The sequence below is a fragment of the Microchirus variegatus genome (assembly GCF_963457635.1).
Source record: "Microchirus variegatus genome assembly, chromosome: 5".
Classification (NCBI taxonomy): domain Eukaryota; kingdom Metazoa; phylum Chordata; class Actinopteri; order Pleuronectiformes; family Soleidae; genus Microchirus; species Microchirus variegatus.
Window position 1 is genome coordinate 15,253,872 of NC_139806.1, and position 12,661 is coordinate 15,266,532.

Sequence of the window (12,661 nt, forward strand, 5' to 3'; positions counted from 1 at the left end):
GAGTATGTACACGAGGAAGAACGACAGCCCTAATCACACTGTGAATTATGGTGTTCAACAAATCACTACGTACATGCCTGTCATCTCGATGTGTCACCGGTTTAGCAAACGTGGACTTTTTTTTTATTCCCCTCCATGTCCTCTCTTTCATCAACTTTGTAATGCTACGCTTAAATACATCTATAACCCAGATACAATTTGTGGAGTTCAGATTACAATTCACAGCCAGAATCATCCTATAATTCAAATATGAACAGCATACACTGACGGACTCCGTCCCCTTCACTGATATATTGCAGTTAATTCACTGTAAAAAACACAAAGAGATAATATATCACAAAAAATAAACATTAAAACAGACCTTAGTCAGTTTGAATTAAAATGTTGTTCGGTTAAGACCCATAAATTCACCTCCACTCTCCAGTGAGGCATCAGGATTAAAATGATAAAATTGACTTTTTTAGAATAGCAGAAAGATAACTCTTACAGACTCAAACACTTCAATCATCAACATAAATCACTTGATCCACTCCACAAACGCTGCACAGACATGTATATTGACAAATTATTGATTGGCCACAGGTGACATTTCTTACCTTATGTTCAGAAAAGAATAACCTCTCCGTGTGGTGCATCCATAATCTTCGCACTCCCACAAATCAATGGGTGGGCCTTGTCTCCCTCACATGGCCTTATCTGCTTTACTTTTTGTTGACTCTCACGGGTAACATATGGATGGAGAATGCTGCAGCCACTTGGCTGTAACATAGTGACGGGGTGGAGCGTATCATCCTCTTCACTGCTCTTCACACTGTAGCTTTCTCATATTTGATACCCCTCCAGATATAAAACTGATTCAATCTGCATTTGCCTCTTTATTTCACAGCAGTTATGACCTTGATTTAAATTACTGGGTTGTTTTAAGGGAAAAAAAACCCACTATCAGTTTTTGGTGGGAGACGTTTCTAATTCACCCACAGATTCCTTATCGATCCGCCTGACGGCACATTAACGTCACGCCATCTTACATATAAAAGATCCTGGTTATATAAATAGCAAAGTAAAGACCAGATCAGAGGTTTCACTCCACTCGTTGCTGCCATCATAGGTACACCAATTACAACATCACACCATATTTCCATGTGTGTTTTAGATAAGAATACTCTCTAGCACTTCATGATAAACCCGACTTAAACAAACAGCTGACGGGGAAGATTTTATTGTTTCATTCATCATCAGATGTCATTTTCTCAAATCACTTAACTGCCTCTTCAAATGATTTCCAGTCCTCTCAGTCTTTTATATTCATTTCTTTCTCCTCTGTCTGTATCCACTCTTGCCTCTCGTCTCCTCATCATCTTCATCCTCCTCCTCCTCTTCATAATCATCACTGTCAGCTTCAATACTTCCATGCACTTTATCCTCTTCCTGCCATTCTCTTGCCATAAGTCTTTGGAAGATTTCATACTCCTCTGCTGACGCCATGGCGACCGCTTTGAGGAAGGTCTTCTGGTTAACGTTAAGGATACTGTCCAGTGTAGGGTTTTCGGTGGTGGTTTGGCCTTTCTTGTCGGGGGTTTGATACAAACCTCGACGCTCCAGGAAACAGTGTCGGGAGCGAACCTCGTCCAGGGAGAAACCGAACAACCTGGACTTGATCATCTCTGCCTGTTTGACACCCATTCGGAAAAAGACATACTGTGGAAGGATGGAAAAATAATTAATAAATACATTTGGAGTTTAAAAAATAGATTTAAACATATATTTCATTGGTTTGTCCTTCTGCTGACAAGTGCCGTTGCTTCTTCACACATGGTTCACAAAGGGAAGTAATGTAGCTGTATGTGTTTTTGTATCGGTTTCAGATTAAGGTATGTAGAATATAATGAAATTAAAAAAATGCAAATAATGTGTCAAGTCTTGTCCCAAAAGTGAGGAGCTGCTCACAGCAATTTTTGTAAAGTTGGTGAATCAAAAGCTCAATAGTGTGACTGGCATGTTAGTTCAGGACAATTAAATATTTTGCTCTAGTGCAATGAACGTTGTATAACTATACATCAACACATGTTTGTTTTGTTTACTTACTCACCTGAAACTTGTACTCCACCTGACTCAGATCCTCCAAAATTATGCCTGGATTGTCTCTGAAGATGTTTGTGATCTGCGGGGTAGTAAACAGGCACCTCTCTCTGAGAAACAGCACCACGAAATTTACTTTCTTCACAGGCACAGTCAGGATCTGGGGGTAATGGGCCACCACTCTCTGAAGACTGCCTATGAGGGGAAAGGTTAGACATTTAATTAAAATGTACAGTTTTCAGCAGTTATCTTTATCTTCTCTTGCCTGCAGGGACGCAAGGAGAAACTGATTTTAACCACTTTATAAAAAGAGTACCTAATAAAACCTGCTGAAGTCTATGATACCTGCTCCACCATCCTCCAACTCGCAACCTCTGTTCATCTGAATCAAACTTCCTCTCTCCACCACACTGATCCAAGCACCATAACTGCTCCCCAAACGTATGTGCAGCACTCTTATGAATCTTCAAAAGCACTTTATAAATTAAATGTATTATTAGTTATTTTTCTTGGCATTAGACAGACTCTTGCATCGATTAGAAAATCTGCCATTAAAGATATTCTTAAGGTATTGTGGACTTACGCAGGTGTGGATTTTATTAGGTGAGCCTTTTGGTAAGTGCCTGAAATCTGTATTTCCTTGTGTCCCCACTTGCAGCCATGTTTTCTGTCCTGTTGTATGCTGGTTCTCAGCACAGGGGGCACACACAGCTTATGGAGCGATGGCTACATGTCTGTGCAACCACTTTTCAAATAAAAAATCCATAACAATCACTTACATTTAAACTACATAGATATGAAGGTATGTATGAATCAATTTAGACAAGAAATGCTTCCACCTAAAGAGAAGCTCCAGCAATATTCCGATGAACTATGAAGCAGCAAGAAGATGACCTTACCTTCCACAAAGCCTAGTTTTCGCAGGTTGCCTATCCGCTGCTGAAGCTGCTGCTCCTTAACAGTGCACAGTTCAGGACATTTCAGCAGCAGCTTCTGTACACTGGAAGCGTTGTACCCCAACAAGAAGAGAACTGTGAGAGTTGACAGAGCATTTTTGGCAGCACTTCCTCCTCTGACTGTGGACACAGCCTCATGTATCTCTTCTACCTGGGTTTCTGTGAAACCCAAATCCGCTAAATTCTGCAGGGATAGCTCTGTGACTGGCTTTTCAGATCCATGCCCGATTTCAAAGATGTGTCCCGTTGACTGCATAGAGGTATGGTTGCTGGAGGAGCAGAACAGCCTGGGATGGGAAAGGATGAAGCATCTCCCCACCTGAAGAGGTGTGAGCAGATAAGAGGCGGCAGTATTTCTCACAATCACCCGGAGAACCTACAACAAAGAACACAAGAACGTAGTCATCAGCTAAGTGTGTGTGTGAAATGAAACCTTAGTTGTGTTTATTTCCGTTAGCAAACATTAAGGTTAGAGCGGGGTGTAACAAGCTGTATATTACACTGGGCTGTAATAAATAAGAAACCGTTGAAATATACTACCCATTAACGTTAAATAATAATTTTAATGTCTCTTTAATAAGTGAATATGTTGATTTGTTGCATTTCTAGGTCACCTGTCGCGTAGCGGCTGTTGTAGCCATGCTTGTCCGTCGAATATATACTTCCGTCAATTCAGTGTGGAGAGGAAAAGTTCCGGCTTGTGTGTCGATACCAAGGATGGTCTCTATACCCGTGGATTTTATTTACACTGTATGCCATAAAACCGCTAATAAATGTGTGTAATTACTGCTATAAGGCAATGGCAAGTTTTTTGAAGCCCAGCATACAAAATGTTTACTTTGGAAACATATAGCCATATTTAGACTGTAAACTACATGGAAATTACCAGGTAAGCACCAATATATTTTCATGTGTCGCTTTCAAAATATAGGTCACATAGTGCCATGTTCTGTTTACACTCAAGGTTTGCTTGTCAAACACACACACACAAATCATCCACGTTAACAAAATGAACACGTTCGTTGTAAAATATTTATTGATGTATAAAAATAGATAAAATATTGTAAATATTCTTACAATTTTTAATTAAAACATTGAGAATAAAATCATACACACATTTATTAAAAATTAATTTTAAAAAAGGGTCAGGAAACCCTCCATCCCATTTTTCAACTTCAATCAAAGATCTTTTTGTAGTTTCTTGAGGCTGTGGTCACATAGATTTAGGTGGTGGTGCTGGATCCCTGTGAATCATTACATTGATTTAGATCATTTAAATACTCCTGAAATAAAAATAATAAATAAAATGGTTTCTACTTCAAAAACAGTGCCATTACATTCTTGATGATGCTTGTGCAATCATTTTACACTCTGCTATTGCAAATATGTCCACATGTACTTTTTAAACAACAAAACAGTTTGAGGAATAACACTTCTCACGCACAAATTGTGTGTACTTAATAAAGGCAAAGTAGTTTTCGGAGTACTTAATCTAGAGACATTAATGTTTGTTTACTGTTCGTCTTTCTAACGTATACTTTCATGTCTTAGCAGTGCTGCAGATCAAATGTTGGACAGATGGCTGTATTTCACTCCTTTAAAATCCAGACATTAGTCATCATGGAGGTACTTCTGAAGCTCATTTTCCAGAGCCACCATTGACAACCTCTCATCCTCATCTTCCTCCTCATCTTCAGACAGAGTGTCGTCACCTTGATCAGGGTACAAGACTTGTTTCTTGAAAACACCGGGGCTTGGCTCCTGGTGCTGTGGTGAGCCTGTTACAAGGAGAGAGTGCAGAGTACATGAACGGTCCACTGTTGAGGTCAGTTATTTTAACAGCTAAGAATACGGGAATGAAACATTTCAAGACAATTCTAAATAGTGTAAAATAAAGCCACTAATAACTGTCAAGCAGGCTGTTGAAACAAGGTAGGAAACTACTATGTAAGGTATAAAGAAAATACATTTTCATTGCTGGTTTTGCAGGTGGAACGAGAAGAAGAAAGATACATTTTCATTTATATATATTGCAAAACTTAACCAATATATATATAAAAAAATTAAATGAATGCACATTTATGTGTTTTCATCAACTGCTGTAAATATTGGGAGTTCATTCATTAAGATAAGCAGTAGGTGGTGCCAGAGTCCACATCATGACAGAGGGATAATAAGATGCAACTTGATGACATAAGAGTGCTAATAGCTGTCGATATAGAGGTGAATCATTAAAGTGTATCTATTCAGATGTTTTTATGGAAATTTGCATAAAAACAGGTGCACGGTTATAAAGAATACTCACAAAAACTCTGAGTTGCTGGAACTACCTCTGCCCAGTTGTACTCTGCCAGCGAAATGGGTTGGCTGATCCAAGGCTGGAGCAGCAGCTGATCCAGTGTTGTCCTCCGAGTGGGGTCGGGGTGTAGCAGTCCACTCAACATACCACTGAGATCTGAGAGAGTAAATAGAAAAATAACTGTTTATCTGCTCCAATAGCCAGTTATAACTTTCTGTCAACATCAAAAATCAGGGGTGCACCTGGGGAGAGGGGGAACGGTGGCTTGAGTTTGGCTGCCAGGATCTCACCCACGTCACAGAAAGGGTTCTCACTAAATAACAAAGTGTAGAGCAAAACTCCCAGAGACCACAACTCCAGCTCTGGGCCCTCGTAGCTAAAGAAAATCACCAAAAGAGAGACACACAATAAATTAATTCTTCCAGTTCCATCATACGAAAACAACTACAGCCAGAGATTTGTTTCCATACATACACATCATATAGATGCTATTTGCAAGATTATATCTGCAACCATTAGCGTGATGTGCCATTTTTGACCTGAATTCTTTGTAATGTATCCTGTTTGTGTATTATATACTTACGGATTTCCCTGAAGCACCTCTGGGGAGCAGTACTCAAGTGTGCCACAAAAATTGAAAAACAGCTTCCTGGGAGCCATCATGGCAGCAGAGCCAAAGTCTATCAGTCGAATGTGGAAACACTTGTCAATGATAATGTTTTCATCTTTTATGTCCCTGTGAAGGATGTTCTTAGTCCTTAGATAGAAGACAGCAGCCACCAGCTGTGAAATGGAAAGATGTTTACCAGTTTAACAAGGAACAAACACGTCACTTCCCTTTCAACCACATCTCTCAGGAAAATACACACCTGTCTGAAGATGTAGCTGGCCAGGGGCTCATCCAGCCTCGGCTGCAGGTCTATAAACTCAAAAAGGTCCAAACCATCTCCATGTTTTTCCATTACCATCTGGAAGTAACTCCCATTCTCAAACACCTCCAAAACCTAGTGGCACAGATATGAATGTTGTAAAGCAAAGAACAACAGTTTTTTATTTTTTTATTTGAGTGTTGTACTGTGATAAGTTACCTTGACGATGTTATGGTGCTGCACTCGTGTGAGTATGGCAATCTCTTGGCTCACTCTTCCCAGCATGGGGTCATCTACCCAGCAGTCACTCACTATCCTGGATTTACTGATGAACTTCACTACTACCTGCAAATGTGGACAATTAAATTAAGTTACATCTGCTCCACACAATCTTAATATTTTATTATTAAAAAAAAAAAAAAAAAAAAAATTTTGCATGGAAATTGCTGCTCTATTAGGAATGGCAGGGCTTTCTACAAGCGTCATTTTATATTTTTATAATTTATTTTTCTATTAAAAATTGCAGGCTACTTCATGTGCTTGTAGAAAGCCCCATTATGGTTTGAATCTGCATTGATAAAAATGATGTCTTACTTCTAGTCCATCACAGCGCCGTACTGCCTTCCATACAAAACCAAAGGCTCCTTTACCCACAGCTTTGAGAGGCTGGTACTCCTCTTCAAACTGTCCATCACAGGCTCGAGACTGCTCCAAGTCCATGGTGGAGCGTAGTGCCTCCCCATGACTGGCCTCAGCAATCCTCTGATAGAAGAAGTTAAAAAAATTATGACCAACACTTCCAGTTATAATTTGCCACATAATATAACATGACAAACTAACTGATGTCCTATGTTTTTTACCCACTGACCTCTCCTAGACTGGCTCCTGATTGGTTGTGCAGCAAACTACTTGTTTGTAAAATTGATTCTTGCTGACCAGGTCTACTCATCCATACACAAAACAAAGAGTTTCCATCAGGGAGATTAGTCCTGCACACATCTAATTGCAAATCTGTTGAGAAAATGTAAGATTCGGGTTAAAGTCTACTTTATATGGGAATATGTGTAGATTTGTACTACAAAGATAACAGAAAAATTGCAAACAATTCAGTTGTACCAACCTACTCTGGTGCCGTCTCTGTGGTAGGCGTTTCCTTCAAATCGCCCCTCGAGTATCTCTGTCCCTTCTGAGGACAGAACGTGTCCATTTACCTTCTTTTTTTTGGGTGTAGATGTAGCAGGAGTGTCAGTCGCTGTCTGAATCCTGCCATTCATTTGCACACAGAACTCCTGGCTCTTTCCTTTATGAATTGAAGATAGAGCAGCCCACTGATCCTGCTCGCCTGTTACCCCTTGTTCTTCATTTGAACCATTTCCGGCTTCCACAGCAGCATCTTTGGTCTCAACGGGCTCAGCAAAGTGGTCAGACCCAACCTCGCATGGAGAGGGTGTCCGCAGGAGCTCTGTTGTATCACATGATATCATTGAGTGTTGGTCGTCACCGTTGTGAACTCTGGGCAGTACTACGCTACCACTCAGATCTAGGTCAGCCAGGGCCCGGGTCACAAGGTCACCATTGGTGTTGACGTCCAGGAAGCAGCTGGCTGAGTCTTCAGCATGTGCTGGGTCAGATCCACCATGACCAGCAAACTTTTCACAGAAGCCAGAGGAAGACCTGGGAAATTTAGTCAAAACAATTAAAACTAAACAAAAAAAAGCATTTGTTTTTCAAATCAAATTATTCAATTTTATCAAAAGAGTGACGAAATGTGAATTAGTCATTTTTGCACACACACCAATTAGTGGTAGTGAATTTGACCTCTGCATTTAACACATCCTTATTACACAGCTGATGTGAAGACACAATGCCAGAAAATGCCAGTTATTTGTTGATAGCAAATGCCAATTTCTGCCCTCACCTGCTCTCCAGTGAAATGACTTCGAAGCTGGAATCTTGGGAGACAGAGGCACATGACTGGTGGTGTTTAACTTTGGCAGAGGATGTGCCACTCATAGCATGTCCTCTCTCATTGGGAGTGTCTAAACAGGTGAACAAAACGCCCAAAAAATAGTCAAAGCATTTTCTCCGAGAGTGCTCTTTTGAAACTATATGAAATAAGTCAACTTAAAATATTTACAATAGCATGCTGTGGATATTCTCACCTGGAATAATTTCAATCGCAGGTTTATTCTTTTTCTGGGCCCCATTAAAGAGCTGCTTTTTGAGGTTAAGTTGAGGTGGTGGCTCATAGACAACGGGGCAGCAGGTGTCATCTCCTGCAGGTTCCACCCATGCAAAAGTCTTGAGTAGTGCCTGAGTGGTATCTGCACTGTCTAGTTGGCTACAGAAAGGCGCAACCTGGGCTGCCTCCTCCATCAGCTCAGCGGTGTCATCGGCCCTTAGGAAAGAATGGCTGGGATTTAATTTAAATACTGTTTTCAGTCAGGATTGATCAATGGTCAAACTACAAACGTAACAAATCCTGGAGAAAAATATGATGGGGACTGGACTGAAAATATTGATGGCAATGTACTGGTGTAATAATATTGCTCTGAATTCAGGCAGTACTATGTGCACTTCATTAGCAGGGTGGTGTGGTTTCAAGGTTTCACTTTTTGTTACAACTAGTGTTAATTTGTGAATTTCTCTGTGAGATAAATAAAGTATCTATCTATCTCTCTCTCTCTTTCCATAACTAACTGAATCACAATCAGTATATTCTCCAGAGGATGTAGATCCTGTTTGTGATTGAGTGAGTTATGGTAATGGTGTTACATTACACAGCATTACCATAACTCAATCACAAACAGTATCTACTGTACATCATCTAGTTCGTCTTTGTCATTATGACAAAACAATAACTGCAACTGCTAAACACTGATCGAGAGAGTGATGGTTTTTGTCTTCTACATAGATCTTCAGAGATAAAACCACTTGTGGCTGCAGAGGCTGCTGTTGCTCAGTAGTAGTGTTGCTTTAAACTATGAAATCTTTGCAGAGAAGGGGAAGTCATGTGAAAAGCTCATGATCAAGAAGGTAATCATGTTTGGTTAATGTTACATTTTAAAACACATACAACAAGGCCACTGGGACATTTTCTTACATAACTACACGTGTAGAGGTGACTGCCGGAGGGGAAAGAGTCGATAAAGCGCTGCCCTGCTTTTCCAGCCTGGTACTGGTGCCAGTGAAGATCCTGCCTCTCCCTGTCGAAGTTCTTCTCATGACAGCCTGAAGCACCGTGGCCATATCTCCAGCGACAAGTGAGGATGGGTCTAGGTCTGAAAGAAAGAGTCAGTTACTTGTATGTAATACTAACAAATTTTGTTGTATAAGGAAAGTAAAATGATGGAAGAAAGTCTCAAAAAGACAGATTTTACACTTAAATAACAAAGATCCATAACTGTAAGTAATTTGAATAACTATACAAACATATCATGTTCTTCTTCTAATGATTTCCATCAGGCTGTAACTGCGAACAGTTCAAAGCTCTCACTCAGTTTGAAGTTTTCTATCACCTTGTAAAATTTACAATGGATATGAATGCTCACCAGATTTCCCTGTCATTTTGGATGACGTTATACTTTTAGCAGCCTCAACTTGAGAATCAGCAAATGGACAAGTCTTTCTGTTCAAGTCATAGAAACCAGGCATCAGGAAAGTGACACACTGTTGATGAAAAAGCAGCAGTGACAGACTCAGGAGTTGGCACAGATGTCAATCCAAACAGCCTTTTCCTGCTGGTCGGGTTGGCTCACCTTTCCTAACAACTCGTCCTTGTTGTAGCCAAACAGATTGAGGGCCATGTGGTTGTGGATGCTGGAGATGGAGCCATCAGGGCGGAGCAGGAGAAGGCCACTCAGAGGAGCAAACACCCAGACTGTCCCAGAGTACTCCACTGTAGAGTTCAAGGAGATGGTACCTCTATCCACTTTGACTCCTTTGAGAGTCCAGGCACATTGTGAAAAAGCACAACAATTATACTCAATTACAGTATCTTTGGAGAAACATGTTACTCTAAGATGGTTGTTTTGCATACTTCTAAAGAACAATCTCTAAATTAATACTGAAACCCCCAGTTATTGTTCTCTGTTAACCATTTATCTCTATCTGTCAGTATTTCATGAGCTACCAAGTTAATACTTTTTTGCCAACCTATTTGCATGTAGTTTTTAGATACTACACTGTTCCTTTCGGTTGCTTCAATCCACTCTTATGGATCGCTACATGTTTTTGGCAATCAAATTTTGAAAAACAGCATTTAATTATTCAGAGTCACAAACTTTTTCACCCGGATGCGCTTCATAGAAAGGGATTACCAGCAACACATTGGAGTAGGCTCGTTTTTTTGCTCAGAATATAAGTGACCGAACCCCTCTGTGACAGAGCCGTAGATGACAGCCAAGTGTTAAATTCAAATTAAACTCGCCAGAGGACTGCTCTTTTCCATGATGCTGCTCACAGATTATGTCTGTCTTGCATGCAGGGGAGGTGGGAGGGGAGCAAGGCTGTTGGTCATGTGAAACTGAGCTTTCAAGGCAATCTGTTGGGCAGGTGCAACCAGTATCATTGTTTTGGTGTTGGGGTTTTCCACATTCAACTGCCCCCTGGAGTTTGATGCACAGTGGGACAAGTGCACCACCCCTGCTTTTAACACACTGTCTCTGAACCCTCAGCACCTAAAAGAAGTAGAGGAGAAGAAATACAACAATGACAAGACTCTATTCTCAGAACAGCTTTAAGCTGCAATACGCAACATCAGACAAGTTTAGTTATTAACACTTACTTTAGGCAGTGCATGAGTCGTGTGGAGAGGGATTTGTAAATATGGGATTAGCTTCTTAACAGAAACTCCTTTTAATTCATCAGGATGGTGGTATCCATGGAGATGGGCAAATGCCAAGTCACAGGTTAGGATGCTGCCCTAGAAATGACAACAAATGTGTGACAAAATAATTTTAATTATACCCATTTGATATAAACATATCATACCAAAACATTTTAAAACATATAGAATTCCCTTTAAAAATGTTAATGGTAAATCTCTTGAGAACAGCTTCAAGAAATTATCATACTTACATCCTGTGAAAGGGAGAAAAAGGCTGACAAGCGTTCTACATTTTCCATAATGACAAGGCAGTGGTCTTCACTTTGTGATGGTTTGTGGGTACACACTGACACTGGCACCTCTCCAGATAATGTCACAATATCCACCTACAAAAAAGTATTTACATAAACATACACAAAAACATTTGTAGATTCATTTGATCATCAGCATATTTCATACCACTTTTCCAGACACAGCTGCAACAGTTCCATCTTCTAGCAGAAACTCTTCTTCCAATGCTTGCTCCAAGACCTGACTGGTTCTCTTTAAGAAAAAATCCAGTTTCTTCCCAACCAGCTCATAAGAGGTGTACTCAAACAGCTTGCAGGCTTGTTCATTCACTGACACTATCTGTAAAAAATTCAAATAAGACAAGTTTTCAAGGCATGATTTAGTTGCAGGTCTGTTTGGCCAATTCTACTCCACACAAAGTACCTCTCTAGTTTCATGGTTGATGGTGAGAATGGCTTTGTTAGGGTTTGGGACAGATGGAGAGCCTTTCAGCGCAAATGTTCCAGACATTAGCTGACAGTATAGGCTTTTTGCCGTCTCTGAAAGGGTGGATAAGTGTGGCAGGCAGCGGGAAGAAACTGGAGAGGCAGGATGTAAGCTGGAGATTTGGTAGTTTCTTGTTGCAGCAGAGCTGAAAATGTCTAAATGTTCACCTGTAAGCAAAAATTGACAAAACAGACATACATAAATTTTAAATTACTTTCTCCCAAATTAGTGTTATCATTAATTAGCATTGTTTTTGCCCATAGCAAAGTCTTCAAAACATACATGTGCAGTTGGAAATGCTCTCGAGCTGTGTGTGTGTGAGAGAGATAGTCTGTCTGTGCACTCATCCTTTTTCTTTAATAAAAACAGTAGACCACTTTTCACAACAGGGCTACTCACAATTACAGCCAAGACATACATGAATGTGTTTTGTATACTCACTTGACAAGGAGCCAAGACAATAGCGACGCTGCAGTGACAAAAGCTTCCTCTTGTACAACGGTCTCTGAGTGTTAGGGTAGGACTTGTTAAGGTCAAAGTCATCTTCTAGGAGATCAGAGCTGAGGCTGGGCACAACACATATAGTCTCTCCTTTACATCTGACACCCTGGCTCGCTCCAGAACTGGTCCCAGTCGACAGCAACATTGCTGTTTGTTATTCAGCCAGGACTGACAATGATACAGAAAGTCACAATAGGTTGCAATATTGTAACAATATTAATATTAAACAACTTAGTAGATTATGATTAAAAAAGTATGCATGAGGCAAATACGAACAATTACCACAAGTATCCAGAGGAAGTTTAAAATGAGAGACAGTGCAATCTGGAAGGAACAGTCATAGACACAAACA

At 40.2% G+C, this 12,661-nt stretch overlaps 2 protein-coding genes across 2 annotated transcripts; both read right to left on the reverse strand.

Annotated features, from left to right (window-relative positions):
• Positions 1–1,278: 1,278 nt before the first annotated feature.
• On the reverse strand, positions 1,279–3,676 carry mterf4 (mitochondrial transcription termination factor 4; the record flags this gene model as incomplete). Its single annotated transcript, XM_083889550.1, has 4 exons — positions 1,279–1,698; positions 2,090–2,274; positions 2,979–3,411; positions 3,650–3,676. 4 exons carry the CDS (start codon positions 3,674–3,676, stop codon positions 1,306–1,308), a joined length of 1,038 nt encoding a protein of 345 aa, XP_083745676.1. The 3' UTR covers positions 1,279–1,305.
• Positions 3,677–4,646: 970 nt separating this feature from the next.
• Positions 4,647–12,454, reverse strand: pask (PAS domain containing serine/threonine kinase; the record flags this gene model as incomplete). Its single annotated transcript, XM_083889551.1, has 20 exons — positions 4,647–4,813; positions 5,341–5,490; positions 5,577–5,710; positions 5,918–6,117; positions 6,204–6,338; positions 6,423–6,548; positions 6,798–6,965; positions 7,072–7,214; positions 7,324–7,877; positions 8,122–8,242; positions 8,366–8,601; positions 9,307–9,478; positions 9,755–9,872; positions 9,962–10,143; positions 10,633–10,882; positions 10,990–11,127; positions 11,283–11,417; positions 11,491–11,661; positions 11,746–11,975; positions 12,250–12,454. 20 exons carry the CDS (start codon positions 12,452–12,454, stop codon positions 4,647–4,649), a joined length of 3,735 nt encoding a protein of 1,244 aa, XP_083745677.1.
• Positions 12,455–12,661: the final 207 nt, after the last annotated feature.